The 18,425-nt window shown below is 34.3% G+C and overlaps 1 protein-coding gene across 2 annotated transcripts; it reads right to left on the reverse strand.

Moving 5' to 3' along the window:
• Nucleotides 1-245: 245 nt before the first annotated feature.
• On the reverse strand, nucleotides 246-16,990 carry LOC106129378 (choline transporter-like 2). Of its 2 annotated transcripts, none has more exons than XM_013327917.2 (13): nucleotides 16,566-16,990; nucleotides 8,132-8,254; nucleotides 7,150-7,313; nucleotides 6,305-6,488; nucleotides 5,332-5,414; nucleotides 4,651-4,816; nucleotides 4,171-4,396; nucleotides 3,913-4,090; nucleotides 3,509-3,638; nucleotides 3,135-3,288; nucleotides 2,146-2,437; nucleotides 1,810-2,044; nucleotides 246-973 (listed from the first exon to the last, which is right to left on the reverse strand). In XM_013327917.2, exons 1-13 carry the CDS (start codon nucleotides 16,591-16,593, stop codon nucleotides 870-872), a joined length of 2,067 nt encoding a protein of 688 aa, XP_013183371.1. In that variant the 5' UTR covers nucleotides 16,594-16,990; the 3' UTR covers nucleotides 246-869. The 2 variants fall into 2 exon arrangements, with proteins under 2 accessions (XP_013183371.1, XP_013183370.1); XM_013327916.2 differs by lacking the exon at nucleotides 16,566-16,990 and adding an exon at nucleotides 9,023-9,421.
• Nucleotides 16,991-18,425: the final 1,435 nt, after the last annotated feature.

Here is an 18,425-nt window from a genome sequence, read left to right on the forward strand (position 1 = left end):
ATATCAACCTACATATAACCTACATACTACGTATATACTATACATACAATTACGCCTCTATACATCGGGTAAGCCAACAGCCTCGAAAAGTCTGAAAGGCCACGTCTATCTGTTATGGTTATAGCCCATCGCCCATTATAGTTGCAAAAAAGTAGGCTGTGAATGCAATGAGTTTTTTAATGCACGACCTATAATATTTTGATGGTATCTTGAGATATACATTTATGCAGTAAGAAATAAAAGGCTTTCTAAGTTTTAGTATGTTATTATTAAAAATAACTAAAAGTAAAATTATCACAAAATGTTGAAAATTTGCATCGGTAGTAAACTTGTATTTTCCATTTTATTATTACAATTGAAACATTATAAAGTCTTATAAGATCACAAATCCTATTAAGATAATCACTCTAGTCTGCATTTAAATCACAATAGTAATACTCATTATATTTGGCATTTCGTTTCAGTATTACAATGTATAAAATACTGTATATTCATATAAAATTGTTTTCATATAAAACTACATCGTTATAAAATACACACATAAGATTTACACATAAATGTCATGTGTAAAATTAAAATAAACTAATTCATAGATTTTTTAATTATTGAGATCCTAAATTTTATGGTCTCATATGGATTTTCCATTTATGAAAAGGTTTCTGTAGAAATATCAACAAAGATTTAGAATTAAAATCTTGAATTCTGCTTTCAAGAATATTAATTTGAGATATGAGTACAAGTTAAACACTTTCAACACATTTCTTTTTAGCCTCTAGAACTTCTTATAAGTCAAACCTTAAGCTACCATACATAAATAATAATAATTGTATAGGCATACACAACCCTTGTGAGAAAATACTTTTTGGCACTTAATCTTGGTATTTCTTGTTCCTTTTACCTAAAATTTTCATGAGATTTTTCGACATGAAGTATGGTTTTTCTGGTGATCCGTCATTCCGTTCACAATCTTCCACTGTAAAAGAATAACATTATGTTATTTTTATTGTATAGGTATTATTTTAAACGTACTATAAATACTGATTACGCATTATGGGGTCTATCTTTATTATAATGATGTTGGTAAATAGATCAGTCATTTGAACCGCAAAACCAAAGCAACTGGTCAAATTGCTAAAATTTCGTTCCGATAATTATGATGCGGAAGGATAGAGCGTCGACGGCCGAATCGAAAACGCAGATGCGCATAAAGACACCGGTTCGAATCTACCGCGGCCATGTACGAGTACTAATGACTATTTTCGAAGTTTGTACAATCTTACGCTCTTACGGTAAGAGAAAACATAGTGATGAAACCTGCACATTCAGCCAACTGGTTGTGTAACCATATGATGCAATACAGGTTAGATTCCACTGCAAAGATTACGGAGGTCAGACGAGAGTCGCTTCGTGTAAAAACCTGACTCACCCAATCCAGCATCCATGGTTAAGAGCTTACCCCGGGCTCCTCTCCAGAGTGGTGAGGATGCAACCCGGACTTTACCAGGAGAATGAAATTATGATGCGAAAATCTGCTAAGTGAGGATTTCCAAAAACTCCCATTAGACGGAAGCTCTTTGGGCTTCAACCAAAACTATGCTTGTTCAATTCGCATTAGAGTTTAATAGATATTGATATACTTATAGCTTTATTTACCTAGACGTTATCGCTTCCTTAGCGCGCAAAACGCACGGGTAAAAACCATACAAAATTCTCACTATATATAACAATAACTCTATACAATTCGAGCACTAATTTATAGCTTATTATTTTTACAACAAGAATATCAAACAAAATACTGTAATTACTTACAGAAGCAAAGGAACAATGTGTCCACAGCCATACAGTACACTTGGAAGAAAATCGTGCTAATGATATACGTGATGATTCCGAGGAAGACGGCTGGAATGTAGTTGTTGTGGAGGTACAGAGAGTGCTTGCCCGCGGTGATCTTCGATACCACGTCGCCGTCCAAGAAGTAGTATACAGCAAAGCCTACACCGATGGACAACAGCAACTTGGACAAGAAAAAGATGAAATCCGCAACCTGGCGACAATATTATTACATCAATATAATATATAAAAATCTATAACAATTTCAATCCAACTCATTTTGTTAATAATTCAAAAATGAAAAGAAATTTTTACCTTGTCTAATACAACGACTCGAACTATATTTCTCATAAGCAAGGTGAAGGCATCCCTTGCACTGGTGCAGAAATTAGTTCCATGCACAGCGCACATAATGTACGCGTTCTTATTGATGAATTTAAGGAAATTCTCTAGGCACCAGAAGAAACATTTGCAGCAACACATCACTGCCCTTGTGAACGGATTATCGAACTTCTTCAACTTCCGGTCTATGTACTCTAATATCACTCGTATTACTCGAACAATAGCGATGATAAGGGATCCCAAGGCAACGGTACCCATGTGGTATCTGAAAAGATGACGCCTTATTTTATATTACCTTATTTCGTTCAATTCTACATCATTGTAAATGTTTCCATCAAAATAGAGTAAAGTAACAATTAATAATTAAACTAGCTTTTACCCGCAGCTTCACCCGCGGAAATTCAGCGCCATCTACACACGCGAACTCAGATGTTTTATTAGCGCCATCTGCACCTTTTATATATAATTAAGAAGATACTCTAAGTTCTAAGTACTCCGTGTGGTTCCCGGCACTAATACAAAAAGAATAGGACCACTCCATCTCTTTCTCATGGATGCCGTAAAAAACGACTAAGGGATAGGCTTACAAACTTGGGATTCTTAGTTAGGCGATGGGCTAGCAACCTGTCACTATTTGAATTTCAATTCCATCATTAAGCCAAATAGCTGAACGTGGCCATTCAGTCTTTTCAAGCCTGTTGGCTCTGTCTACCCCGCAAGGGATATAGACGTGACCATATGTATGTATGTATGTATGTACTCTAAGTTCTATACGCGCGAATTTATCGCCACCTACAAAATAATACAGGTTTTTCGCAAATCCCATGGGAACTTTATTTTTCTAGCAAGATGAAAAGTACCCTATATGCTTCTCCAGACTTTATTATACGTAAAATTCAAGAAGATTGGTCGAGTAGATAACGCGTGAAGTCTAATATTATACTTGGGATTATTTTACATACCGCACTGTTCTTATGACCCCGGCTGTGAGAGTGAAAAAGGGGAGGTTTCTTTTCCTGAATGTCCAGTACCAAGTAGCGAAGGTGCTTGCCAGCATCATGTCCGAGCAGCCGCTTACGAAGAACATCGCCCAAAACAAACCCAGGAGATTTCCAACTATCAGACATAAAAGAAATGCTTATTAAATTATTATTACAGAAGACACATGATTGCTTAATTTATTTTCATTCTAGATTTGATGGGAACAAATATAATTTATATTTGTTCCCATCAAATCTTTATTAAAGAATTAAGAATTTAATCGCGAAGGGATCATTCTTTGTAATGGGACAAAGTAAGTAATAAATACTTAAAATCAATTTATATTGTTGCTTACGGTGTAAATAGATGACACTATAAGGCGAATCCAATCCCGTGAAATAACAGATCGCTTTCTTGCATGGCAGGAGCGTGCCGGAGTCATGGCAATCGATTTGGAATTGTACAGGGTCGCAGCTTCCGTAGTCCTAAAATAACCAGACACCGTATTATATTAGGACTCACCTACTAACAAACAACTGCTCTGAGATAGACCAATGAAAATCGCTAGGAGGATTACGATGGTATTTACCTATTGAAGACTAGGTACTTGTGGTCAGAATTTTCACTTGAAGGCTCAAAATTATGATGCAGATGATTCAAGTGAAGATAAAAATACAGGATTATCTCAAATTGATAATTGGCCACCAGCAATGACCACGAAATATTTGGCGAGAAACTAAAGGAACTTTTTATCCTTACCGTGTAATTCCCGTTACACACGCAGTCTGGGTCGATTTTCTTATTGACTACACTGAAGATACTTTCACCCATGGACGTGATGTACATGAGCACGAAAACCCCGTACCCGATTACAAAACAATGAACAACCCAGGGCAAAATTGGGAAGAAAATCGTCGACTTAACAGCAGTCACGGCTCTGAAATGACAAGATATCTTATGTGAATACTGTCGGTTTTTTAAATAATTCAGATAAGGGGTTGAGAAGTTAATACTCACTTGCTGCCTTCCCGAATAAGAGCAATAGCAATAACTATCCTATTTCTCAAGAAGATTACAATAAGCAGCAATATGACCAATACGATTGCCGCGATGATAAGTACGGTTAGCCAGAACTTATGTGTTTTTATTATAGATTCCGCATAGCCTTTGATATTGGTAGTAGCTATTTGTTGTACAGGGTTCTCGAGATAATACTTGTATTCTTTGTAGCATAGATAACAAGCTGAAAATGATAAATGTGTGTAAGCTGGACGTCAATTCCTTATCACTTAATACAATGCTAACTCATTCTAAGGAGGGAATTGTTGGGAAATGACGGTTTTAAAATAAATAACAAAAATCCCAAGCCTTTGTTTGAATTTGGTCATTCAGAGAAAACTAAAGTCAGACATAGCTGGCTCTAAAACAAATAAGTTTAACATAATCGCCAACAAAAAAGCCTGTACACAGCCTTAATAACAATTTAAGCGAACTTACAGAATCCAAGTAATGCCAGGAAACCAATGATGGAAGTCCAGACAACTGGTCCAACCACCCATCTCAGCACGAGTATGTATAAGAAGCAGATGAGAATTACGACTAGTATCGCTCCGACGATGTACCATCGCGCTTGCACCATATCTTGAGCAATTTGAGCTGATAGCTGCGATTAAGAGAAAATGTTAAGTCTTCATTCATCTTGTCTGGTCAACAGAGCATTGAGTTTTATGATTGAGCATATGTTGGGTCATTCTTTTTGTTTGGAGTGTTCGTTTTTGTTGTTAGAATGTTAGTGATACATGCTGTGAACTGATTTAGTAAATTTTGTACGAGGATTTTAAAAATATATGGAAAAGTCTGTTCTACCAAAGTAGCAGAGATAGCCATTCAGAGGCCTCGGTAATAATAGTGAAATATATTTTAACGAGAAGTTATTTCTAAAATTTCCTATAATGGTACGCTTGTCATGCATTACTATAGATACAAATAATTAAAGTCTACAGTAATAATTTTTTAAACTAACAAAACAAGTTCTTTCATTTTTTCTTTAGGTATTTAAAAACATGCGTGAAACTGAAATTTAAAATAAAATTGATATCCTTAGGTATTATTTAGTTTAGGCGTATGTTCATTGCTAAAGAATTTTTCGTGCCTGTTATTTACGAAAAGTATATCTACCTCATTTACTGTGCCCGTTATTTGTTGCTGGGTGCCTCCCGGTACCACACTGTCGAAGTCGATGGGAATGCAGCGGCCCAAGACTGCTCCGTCACCAGACCCAAACATGCAAATGTTGCGTTAGAGAGCAATATTGATACTGTTATTGTGGGTTAAGGGTTTAATACATGCCATATTAGCAGTTATGTTTCGTTTACGATGTGGGTACAACAACTTCCTATCAAAATAAAATCTGGTGCATACTAACATTAATATGAGTTCATTGTGTCTATATTTTCAATTTCAGAAAGTTGTAACCACATCATGGTAGAAGTATACATGCCAGTAATGTTATCACGCTGGTACGTTAAATAAGCAAACGGGTAGGTTCAAAATAGTGTCTACAGTGCAATTCAGTGCATGTTCCGTTAATATCGTTTGTGATGCGTCAGTTAACGTCTACACATGCGAAAGTTAGAATACCATGCCAAACAGTTGACGTCCTAAGCTGGCGATACCTACAATATGGGTATCACGCTCGGTCCCTTTAAAGTAGGTGACCCAGCTAGCGGCGATCCAGCCCACATAGGTGTCGAGAGCGGTCGCTCTGGTCAGCAAAGATTCTTGCGCCTTCTTTGGATTCCGAAGGCATGCGCCGTCTGTCCCACTGTTCGGCCTTCGAGGGATCATCGTGGTGGCCTCAGGACATGCCGGCATCGTTGATAGGTCGCCGATGCAGCGAAACAGCACTATACATTCAGCAAACCTACCATTAGCTCTTGAGCTCTATTTTGTTGTAATTTTCAGTTTCATAATTATTAAAAAAACTCAGGTAATGAGTGTAAATGCACACTTGAAAACGTGTTAATAGATTGTTTAATATGCCATTTACAATGAACAAATCCATTAAAAGGATACAAGGTAAGCGTATCTATATCGTTAGTATAAAAAAAATCTTCACACTCAAAAATGATTGAATAATATTGAAAATTACCTGGTTCACTTTTAAGAACACTTTTTGCGCACTTTTCATCCTTAATGCTCCTCATTGCATTTTGGTATGTACTTATATCCGCGTCGTATTTACACACCATGCTGCCTTTTAATTCATTAAAATTTTGAGCAGTCATTGTTTCCTCAAAATTTATGGTATTTTCTGGACACTTATTTACACAGACCTGATAAGCATAAAGTATAATTTAGTTTATGGCTACACCGATAGAGAAATACAGTTACATCTATGGGAAAAATCTAATTTTATTTATGTATTAATTTATTTATTACATATAAGACAAGAAATAATAGTTTGAAAGTTATGTTTATTTCTAAGAAATCTCTTTCAGAAAATCCGAGATGATGGAAAGGGTGACGTAACAGGCGTCCACACAATTCTTTTAAACATACATAAACAAATACATAATAAAATGAAAATACCAAATAATATACTTACATACATATAGAATTGATAAACAAATTAGCAAGGTTTGGAGAGATGATAAATTTTATATGTCCTAGCTGTCCTCATCTCGCGTTGTGGGCTAATATCTTTTTACACAGAGTTCTAATTATGGTATACTTTGTAAGACCAAACTGCAGATAAAATTCTATTTGATTTAAAATAGATTCAGTAGTTTTAAAAGCTTAACAATGTTCAATTTATTATCACTTACATGGGCCATGTACTTACATGATAATACGAAACTGTCCAGGCCCACGAACTCCGGGTACTCTTGTGTCAATTATATTGTGCCAACTGATTTATGTTGACTTTTATTCAAATAAATGATTTGAAGCGAGCAACATTCGTAAAACTTTGATGTTTAAATAAAATTTTCTTACTTGAGGTGTGGGACAGCCTGTGATGGGTGTGTCCGGTTGAAGGCATCGTGTAATATCAAAAAAGACGAGATACTTTTTATCTTGCAATCCTGAATTAAGACCACATCGATTGCCATTAGAGTCTATAGGCGCTAGTAGCTTCTGCATATTTCCATGCTGCATAGCTGAAAATGTTGTAAAATACAGGATTGGAATGACACATAAACTGAAGAAATCCTCAAGTAAAACAAATCGAGCGAGTCAAAGGCGCCATGCAGCCATAGCAACTTAGATAATAGTTTGGCTAGCTTTTTGGTATCCTTAATGTCTTTATAACCTAGCCTCGATAGGCGATCCTAAAAGAGGAGTCCCAAGTTTATAAGCCTTTCCTTTAGTCGCCTTTTACGACATCTATCCATTCTGACATGATTATATTGCTTTGTTTTTAATCCATTGCTTTCTTTTGAATGTATTCTCGTAATTTTAATTTTTAAAAGTCTGTTTTAAAAATATAAGTTGAGTGAGTTATTTCAGAAAGTGCAGTTTTAATTTCTATTAAAACAAGTTCCGACCCATCAACAAATAGTTCTGCATCAAACAATTATTTATGTGTTTTTGTCAATTTATTCTGTTATAAATTAGCTTCTTAGTAGTTTTAGTACTGCCTATTTATTTTTGAAATATGATTTTCTAATGCAGCGCATACGACATAATCACGTACGTAACCGCTTGTTAACTCGCGTAGTTAATCATGTTAAATTAATGTTAATAAGGATGATTAAAACATCGTAAATTGGCTACGTAGTCACTGCTATTAGGTAAAGCTAGATTTCATTTATGCAGGGAACGAATCTTCACTAAAAATTTGTATTGATTTAATAATTATCAATCACAGCTTTCTTGACACCACACGAATACGACACACATACTTACATTGAATATCACGACTTAAAAATGTTTAAAAATAAAAATATAATGTTTTAAACTACATATATTATATTACCATAGAATCCAATGAAGCCCCAAACTCCCAAGTAGATGATGAATAAAATAAGCCATAGTATGTCAGTGCACGATCGATTGTGGATAGGTCCGTTAAAGTCTGGATCGTACCGTATCGGCTCCCCTGAAACAATGGACTTGTATTAAGATCTTGTAAATTTTGTGTTATTATCCTATTGATCTCTGGCATTGACAAAATGAGATCTAGATCAAAACTGATACTATGACTCTGTAAATAAATGCAATGATTCTGCTACAGACTATCCGGTTAAACTATAATAGTTCAGTCATGACAGTTACGTAAAATTCCCTGATCGTTTTTACCATAATTTTGGTATCCAATTATTTATACATAAATGAATACAATATCATTCAACAACGTAAATAATTATACATATTCCAGCATTATGGTGCTAAAGATGTTTGAAATTTTTAATTTTGAAACAGAAGACGTCAACCCACGATGCATAAAATACGAAGATTCCAAAATAAAACTGACTGATAACTAATTAGCAGAAAACAAATAAATTACAAACATGTATGAAATCAAAGAATTACTAATGCCATGAAAAAAGAAAATGTGAGAAGTAGGTATGCTCACGTATAATCAACTAATGACTAAAGGCGGTTTTATCAGAAATAATATAATTTCCTTCAGCCACTTATTTCTTTAGGCAAAAAGGTACGATGATCCGAGCTAAAGTTCTCACACGTGTATTACAATCACAATGTAATAAATATTGGTACATTGTTATTTGTTTTTAATTGTTGTGATTACTTCGTACCTAAATTTACACATGGTTTTGCCATGTATTCTTAGATATGGGATAATTCATAAACAGTAGAAATACTAAGGCTTTCCAAAAACCGATTTCTGGATGAAACTACTTACGAGATTCCTTTGGTGGTATGCAACAATCCCCACAGCAACCCATATCAGAGTTGTGAACCGTTTAAGATCAAAAACACAAAATAAGACATATTTCAAAGGTAACTTCTTCACAAATAAATTTTGTGTCACGAAATATCCATCGTAACGCACAATCCTCGGTACGGCACTGTTGTAAATATCTGCTACTCTTATCTGTCCCTCCAGATAACAGCGTGTTTGTAATCAAAACGTACAAAAACCTCCGTGTGATTAATTGAATGAAGTCATGGCATGCGTGAATATGCGTGTTTAGTCTTATAGCATAGGTAAGTATTTTGTTTTTTAATAATAACTTTTTGCCATCGATTCAAATGTGTCCATAGATTGAACTCAACCTCATAATAGCATGGTATTTTTTTGAGCTCTGATGAATTTTGATGACGATAAATATTTCAGATTTCTGTGGTCTTCTCTCTCTCATCTTCGCGTTAAACCACTTATGCCATCCATAGTAATTATAGATACTTCCGGGCCCGCGTACTGTGCTATTATTGCATCTTTGTGTATTGTTATACAGCGGAACCGAACTGTTGGAACCTTATCTACCTAAAGAAATGATTCACATAGTCAAAAGTGCAAAGTGAACAACAGCTGCAGCTTGTTACCAACTATACTAACATTTGAATTGTGGAATCACATGCTGGACGAATGTTGCTTGTTGAAATGACACATTGTACAGGTATGTGTGCGTGACATTAAGGCTTTGTAGCCTAATGGAGCATGAAACAGGTCTATCTGACCTATACCTACATCATAGTGTACCACAAAGCTTTGAAATGATAAATATTATCTCTCATATTTATAAAGAACTGCGTGTTTGCAGTAACTTATCTTACAAATGTTAATTGTATGCTACCACCATTTTCATAACATTAACGTAGAAGGAAATTCCATTCATTTACGTAATATGTGATAAAGAATTAATTGCCCTTAATTGACAAAGCTCTTAGATTGTTACTGATGGCAAGTCTTTCTTACGATATACTTAAGTGTGTCTGCATAGTATTGTGTAATAATTCTATATCCGTACTTGGTACTAATTCTTAATCAAAATCTGGATGACATTGTGAAAATCTATTGGAATGTAACTTGATCTTTAAGGCACATGTTTAATAAGTATATTAATATCATGGATATTGATAACTCTTAATCGGCAAAGAAATTGTGGTTATTCTGAGGATCATAATAATGCGATGTTGTTAAGAACCTTCACACCAGTTTTAATTTACATGAAAATGTTATCTTTGATTAATATTATTAGTGTCTATGTGATTTTATTCATTAGTATTACGACACTTTTTCAAAACGGCACTATTTTAAAATATTTTATCACTGGACGGATATAACATCACATCACACATCTACACTATCTGCGAGGTAACGTCACCGCGCCACTGAGATCACTGGTGATTACCTCTTACTTGTATACACAACAGCCCACTGGCGAGTTAGTGTGAAATAAAGTGTTGTTCACACAATAACGAGTCCTTAACTACCTCGTTACCTGTCTCTAGAACTTATTTCATCCTGCCATTAAACATATTCTCGTAATGCTAATCAGGTGGTCCGATTTTCTTTCAAACTTGGGAAGATTATAACTTGAGTCTTTATAGAGTAATTGTAAGATAAAAATCATCTTCCCATGGCTGAACAGAATACTGAAATTGCATAAAGTGGCAATATATTGGTTATTAATATTAAATGAAACGTGATTATTAGAGCGTTTCCGTGGTCTCGGGTTTATGTTAAAGCAATAGTGGCCAGTACGGTGACGGTAACACATTTACTACTGAGATGGGAACAGTGACCGTCACGGTGCGCGCGCGCATCGTCACATCATTGCGATCGTCCAGTGTCCGTGCTACAAATAAACTCTATTACTACGTGACTACTATACATTAATCAATATCGTCTTTTGGACACATCTGTAGTTTCAAGAAAAGAAAAAAGAAAATTAAATATTTATCAAAGCAGTAGCTAAGTAAAGCGTGCAAATTAGTACACGTGATATGGGCTTTGGGTTTTATACAAAGTAAACATTACACAGATAAAAAGTCATAGCAAATATGAACATCCTCTTTCCTTTTTTATTGGATTTTTTTTATTAGGTATATCCGGCGACTGAAGTCTTCGTCATCTTGGCTTTAGTCCTGGTTGCATCCTCACCACTCTGGAGAGGAGCCTGGGGTATACCTTTAACCATAGATCCTGGATTGGGTGAGTTACACGAAGCGACACCCGTCTGACCTCCGGAACCTTTGCAGGGGAACCTTACCCATATATCGATCATGGTTATACATCCAATTGCCTAAATGTGCAGGGTTCCTCGCGATGTTTTCCCTCACCGTAAGAGCATCGGTTAGCATTCAAACTAATGTAATAACTACGACAATAGTTATTGATGGCCGGGGTGGGATTCAAAACTGTGCTTTTTGCGCCACAGGCAATTTAACATTAGTTTATTAGTTTAGTAACATTAGTATTTAGTTTTTCACCACATCAAAAAAAGTCCTTTATTATTATGGTACTGGCTGGGTACTGAAAAGCTACATATAGTACATTCAAAAAGCACTACGCAAACAAAAACTACCTAAGGAGCGAAATACCATAAAATCGAAACACAAGATTTTGCAGATGTAACTACCTAAACCTATGTACTTAATTATCATGCTTTATCAGCTGCAGTTGCACTAGATAAACCGTGCATACCTACGTCGTTATTCGAAGACCCTGATCTAGAATAATACGGTAGCTAATTTATCACGCAAACACCTAAGTAAGTATTTCATTTGAACAGAAGAAATTGATTCAATAATATTTACTTTTCCTGTAAAATTACACATGAGACTCGTCAAATTTCCCACACACACTTTCACGAAGACAATATACGAGTATAATCAAAAGATTGAAATGTAAACAAATAACTAGTATTTTTTTTTATTTTATTTTTATGACACAGTAACAAACATTGTTACAACATACATATTATTTGATAATTGGCGAACACATAAAACAATCAATCCATCTATATAGATGTGCGTGATCCTGCGATCGGTTACAGGCAGTGAAGGTCATTTAAGCCCAGACAAAGAGTTAGGTAGATGATGAGCAGTTGTTGTAGTGTCTATTATTGTTATGAAAACGTTTGCTAATTCGAATAGGGAAAATGTCTCACATTTTTCCAGCAATAATAGAATCAGCATTCGCAATCTCGGGCAGAAATGTTTGGTGACGTAAACTCTACTATTTGCTAATAAACCCGCACTGATTATACAACACATTAGCGTCGGAGTATAAATTTAAAATCGCACCACACGCTTCAGTTTTTAGTAAGTACCTAACATTTTCCTTGATCCTCCTTAATTGACATAAAATATGTATTTTGCACAGTACTTGAGCAAAGGGAAACTACATTTAATCTCAGGTGTGAATGACTTTTATTAATATTTTATGTTACTGATGGAATTATGGATGATTGAGTGGGATCGAACAATATTGCTGTTATTAAGTTACATGTGAAATTGCAAATTCAATTAACATTAAATTTAATGCGTCATGTTATTGTCCTCTGAGAAAAGGGCGTGATTTTATAAACGATACATATGTATTATATTTCATTAATCCTGAAACCATGTCAGATAATATTACTGATTTTATAATTATTGAATACAAGTATTTATCAAAACGATTCATTTGACGTTTTAATATTAGAACTTTACATTTTTTGTAAGATTCAAAGTTGCTAGCGTATGTAATTTGCAAAGAAAACGTTTTAAACCTGTCACTTTTAACTTTTTTCTTAAAGGAAAAGCTTGTAGTGAACTTTTTACAGTAATATAAGAAGCTTTTCATTCATAAATACTTAAATATTTTTTGTCGCTGTTTCCGTGACGTCTTATTACGATTACTGACGACACAACTAGTTTCCACTACCAATTCATTAAAAAAAAGAGGAGGAAAACTTAAAAAATACACCCTAACTGTACATGGTATACTACTTAAAATAAAGTTACTTCACATAATCATTCCCTTGTATAAGTGTTATTTTGATAAATATAGACATACAAAAACATCATTGTACCCGTGCGAAGCCGGAGCGTGTCGCTAGAAATAAGTATTTTGTAAGTTGATAGTCCTGTTTTCGGTAGCATACATAGAAACGGTGAAAAAACACAACGAATAGTCCTGCAAAGAATGTGACGGTACATACTACAACTAAAACTAAAATATTTTTTTATTCTTCATAATTATGAAGAATAAAAGGTCACTGATATAAATAAAAGGTCGTGTTCAAATAGTTTTACTGTCTACTGAAAATAGGAATTACCAACATAGGTTAAGGAAAATTTACATGGATTACTGGATGCTCTGCTTTCCAAATAAGAACAATTGATTTGTTCTAATTTGAAATGCAGAGCATCCAGTAATTTCGTTTAATGGAAACTTTATCTCATAAAACTAATGAATGAGACCCCACTCAGGCAAGACACGTCACATGTTAAATAACTTACTTATTAATTAATTTACAATTAACTATTCTTCTTTGCATTGAGTTAATAAATTGAACATTTGTATTTGGATTAATTTTTTTGATGAACTGCTGATAATATTTGGAACCAAAGCTTGGAACTGAGATTTAATAAACATGAAAAGTCCGAAACTATCAACATTTTAAGAATTTACCACAAATATTTCGCAGGTAACAAAATATCTTGGCTTAATACAACTTGATTCGGCACCTGTTTGTAGACCGCGTCCTTCAAACATCAAGATCAAAAATAACTTGTAAGATCAGATCATCAATATTATGAGAAATAGGGACAGCGACGTAACTCCTTTGCACCTATATTTTTATGGTTAGCCGACAAACTTTGGCGGGTTGCCAGAAACAGTCGATGCAGTTAAATTTATTTGTGTCTTTTCGTAACGTTGAATACACATTAAATTTTAAAAAGCATACAATTGATGTAATACTTTTTAAAACAACATAATTTATATACACATTTTAAAAGAATACTCAAGTTTTTTTCCTTTCAGATTGAAACAGAATCTCAACTATCCCAATCCCAACAAATATTTAAATACGAAAGAAAGTTTATTTGTTTGTTTGTTACCTCTGCACGAGTTATCTACTGAATTAATCTTCTTGAAATACCACCTATATATTATTAAGAGTCTGGAGAAGGACATAGAGTACCTTTCATTCCCGGTAAAAACTAAAGTTCCCGTGGGATTTGCGAAAAACCTGTATTCTTTTGTAGGGTTTAATTAGTTGCTTTTTGTAGATGGCGCTGAACTCATCGCTTTTTGTAGATTTTTATTCTCGCGGGTAAAAGCTAGTTAGGTGGTATAATTAGTTTTTATTTAATGATTTTCATTCATGTTTTGAGTTAATGAATTCAGGAAATAATGTTTAAGAGCAAATCGGGGTGACGCCTTTACTATGAAAGTATCTACTGTGTATTCAGCAGCCGTCAAAATTTATGATTCAGTTTTATTTTAGTAGGTATAGGTAGGAACTTATTGTGTTATTCAATCTTACCTTAAAGATTTATTATTTTTGAAGCCATCTTATACTCAATTCATTATAAATCACATTAAAAAGTCAATTCCAAATAAATTGGTATCGGTTGTTGCCTTTAAAACCGATAATGAAACTTGAATGATTTAATTATTTAAATATACCTACATACTTTTAAACTTGTACTCGTAAATGAGTAAGTATACCAATTACGAAGGTCCTTAACAAACAAGCAACGGGAAGCAAATTTGTCGCTATCGTCATATCATCCGACAAGTTTTGTATGCAAGGTCTTTTTTATGATTGCGACAGTTTGGCAATGACAAACAACTGTCCTATTCTGACTTCAAACGTTTGCAAAAATATTGGATCACATTTGTTTCATTTTCGGTTGTCGCGTGAATAAACCCTCCAGCTTTTTTGGAATACAAGGTATGACAAATCGACCTACAATACAACAGATAGGTAGGTCAAGTACTAGTCTATGTATATATTCTCATAGTAGTAGGTACTTGTGCTTGGACAAGAATGCTTGAACAAGAATAACAGATCTTTTGTGTTAGACTAAATATCTGTTAATCTTGTTTAAACATGTAAAGGTAAAAATATTTTGTGTTTAAGAGAATACTGCAATAGGTACAATGTGTAAAACAAGCAAATAATGTATCTTGAATTGAATAATTCAAATACAATATTATATTCAGATACATTATTTGCTTGTTTTACACATTGCACCTACGAAATACCACTAATGTACACTTCAGAAACCCCCTTATAGGTATAAATCTTGCTCTACTGAGTAATTTTATGACTGACTTACTACAATAAACAGCCGAAACTTTTGGGCGTAGAAACTTTTGTTCCTTAAAAAATATAGGGGAGCGCTAGGGTAGAGATTTTCCAAAATTTCCATAATAATAACAAACAGAACTTTTTCACGCCTGCGGTACTGCGGCCATATGTTCATGTATTATATTTAAAAAAAAAGGAAAGAGTCATATGTTCTTTCTATTATTCCTTTGGGACCGGAGTTCCGGGCCCGTGCCCCTGAACTCAGGTAGTTGTCTACCTACCCGTAAATAGTTAATTTTTTTTTGTCCACTCCATTTTTTCGTATATACCCATGTCTTCTCTTGTCTAACACAACTGCAAAAACTAAGTTTCCAATTGTGGAGTTTTTGCATTTTTAATACAAGAGAACAAAAAGCCTATTTTAATTGAAAAATGTAATCTCAAGATAATAAGTATTATTTTTAATCCATTAGGTATGTATGTATAAGGTAGTGATTACTACCTACTATAGTGGTATATTAATACACCACTCCGCAAATATCGGAATAACTTTAAATTGGTATTACCCAAGTAAGTATACCTTCATATTAAAAACAATGTCTATTCAATTTTAAGGTCCAATATACCTACATCAAAGATCTTAACATGTCAATCTTGCAGCTTTCTAGATATAGGTACCTAAGATTAATTGTGATATAGGTAGGTAGTTTACGTTCAAAATGATGGTATCTTTTTAAAATAAGGATTCTCTTTGTTATTTATTAGTGATGATGTGGTTATACATACATACATATTATCACGTCCATGCCTCTTGGTAGACTGTTTTGAACCAACACCAGCCAGAACAGTCTTGAAAGGACCGAAAGGCCATGTTCAGCTGAATGGCTTTATATTGAAATTGAGATTCCAATAGTTCAATAGTTGCTAGTCCATCGCCTAGAAACATTCCAAGTTTATTAGCCTAACCCTTAGTCGCCTTTTACGACATCCATGTCAAAGAAATGGAGTGATCCTATTCTTTAGTGCGGGAACCACACGGCACGGATATTCATAACTTTAATCTGTAATTTTTTTAAAGTGCTATTAATTACACTAGCTTAAAACTTTTAACTATTTCTTATAACCCTTGAAAAATAATCATTATTTCTAAACCTTATAGGTTCCATAGTTAATGCCAGTTACAAAACTTACCGTAATCTTTTCCATTTTCTTTTGCCATTTTCGAAATAATAAACTTCTATTCGCTGTGCTATGCTTTTGTAAATAAAAAATGTTTTATCAAAGTGGTAATGCTTATTAACATAGTAAGATTTCAAACAATCTCGCTGGGCCTCCTTTGTACTTCGGAACTAATTTTAATTGAGACACATCACAACTTTTTCACTTGAATCACTATCGTAATGTCACCACGTGAATAACTAACCGGGAAAATTATTATATCGCTGCCAAACAGGCATATTTATTTTTGTACTGTTTATTTATATTTAGATGAAAGTGAAAGTCTGTCGACAATATGCATGAGCATGCGGCGACAGATACAGCGACCATACGGTTTAGCTTCACGCTGGCGACTGGCGACTGGGCTGTATATGTGCAATGCAATGACTAACTCTCAATAAAGAACAATAGCAGCTACGTTTTGTTGAATTTGTAGTACACTCGACAACATATTATTCAGTTTGTAAATTAATGTGCTATGCGTAGTAGACATTTCACACGGCAGGCAAACCTATAAGACTATATATTTTTAAGTAAACTAGCTATCCAGAAAAATGCTTGAACCATACTTTTCCTGAAGGTCTATTCTGTATCTGTGCCAAATTTAGTCAAAAACAGTCCCGTTGTGTTTGAGTTTATTCGGTACATATTTCTGTAATACAAATAATTTTTCTTCTTTTGATCTCCGGCATTCATAATCATACGATTGGAAAAATTATATTAATATTTTTGCATTCAAAAGAGTAGGTAGTCTCCGTGTGGTCCCATAGAAGTTTGGCTAAGGTCTGGTCATAAAGGTGGAAGATATTCCTGGGAACTCCTCATAACAGAATAAGCTCTGCAAGTAAATAATGGTGTATATGGCAAAGGCCTCTTCTCACAAGGAGAAAGGATGATCATTATACGCATTTATTTATGTAAGTTACTAAAGAAAACCGGTACAGTCAGCAGTGTATTAAGCATACTTAAAAGAGCAATTAGAGACAAAGAGAGCAGATGAAGCACTCATCACATAAATGTACTCACACTAAAAAAGACCAATTAAAAAGACATACATACATATTTAGACTTTTAGGTATAGGTATCCCTTACGGGATAGACGAAAAGAAAAGTCTGATAGGCAACATTCAGCTGTTAGGCTTAGTGATAGAATTAAGATTCAAATGTCACTTGGGATGCCAGCCCATCGCCCAAAAGAAGAATCCCAAGTTTTACAAGCCTTAGTCGCCTTTTACGAAATCCATGGGATAGAGATGTAGGGGTACTATACAAAAATAACAAAAAAAATTAAACCGACTTTCAAAACACTATAAAGCTAAAAATAATTTTCATTTAACTAACAATATGTCGTACTTAAGGGATTAATGGATTGATACCATTTTTTGGAGTCAGTGTCGAACGAAATTTATGTATCAATAACTGGTAGATCGCACACAATACCTACTACCTATTTGACATGGAGCGCGCGGCTGGCACCGGTTCCAGAAATTGATTGACCAGGAGGGAAATTTGAATGAATACTACTTTGTTATAACAAACACATTTTTGTTATAACAAAGTAGCGGTTGACTGAAATGTACCTACATAGGCAGACTACAATTTTATTCATTTATTTACCGCAACTGCATGAGCGTAAAAAGGGTAATTATTTCGTTGTGATATTGCTGAGTAATGAGTAAAAACTTTTACATACGATATTGCAACTCATTTGAGTTCGTTGCGAAAAGGATGAACAATTATCCTTGTTGTCTGTCTCAAAAAAAAAATTATTTTATCATTTTGAGCCACAGACGGACACCCAGGTAAAAGTTGTCATTGTTAAACTACATATAT

The sequence above is a fragment of the Amyelois transitella genome, chromosome 4 (assembly GCF_032362555.1).
Source record: "Amyelois transitella isolate CPQ chromosome 4, ilAmyTran1.1, whole genome shotgun sequence".
NCBI classification, from domain to species: Eukaryota; Metazoa; Arthropoda; class Insecta; order Lepidoptera; family Pyralidae; genus Amyelois; species Amyelois transitella.

Excerpts from the sequence above, each read along its gene's own strand:
- LOC106129378 (XM_013327916.2), bottom strand. The coding sequence starts at position 9,065 with ATGGGTTGCTGTGGGGATTGTTGCATACCACCAAAGGAATCTC. Across the intron at positions 4,817-5,331 it reads TAACGGGCACAGTAAATGAG|CTATCAGCTCAAATTGCTCA; the intron begins GTAGATATACTT and ends TCTTAATCGCAG. Across the intron at positions 3,289-3,508 it reads TAGTGTCATCTATTTACACC|TTGGAAATCTCCTGGGTTTG; the intron begins GTAAGCAACAAT and ends TATGTCTGATAG.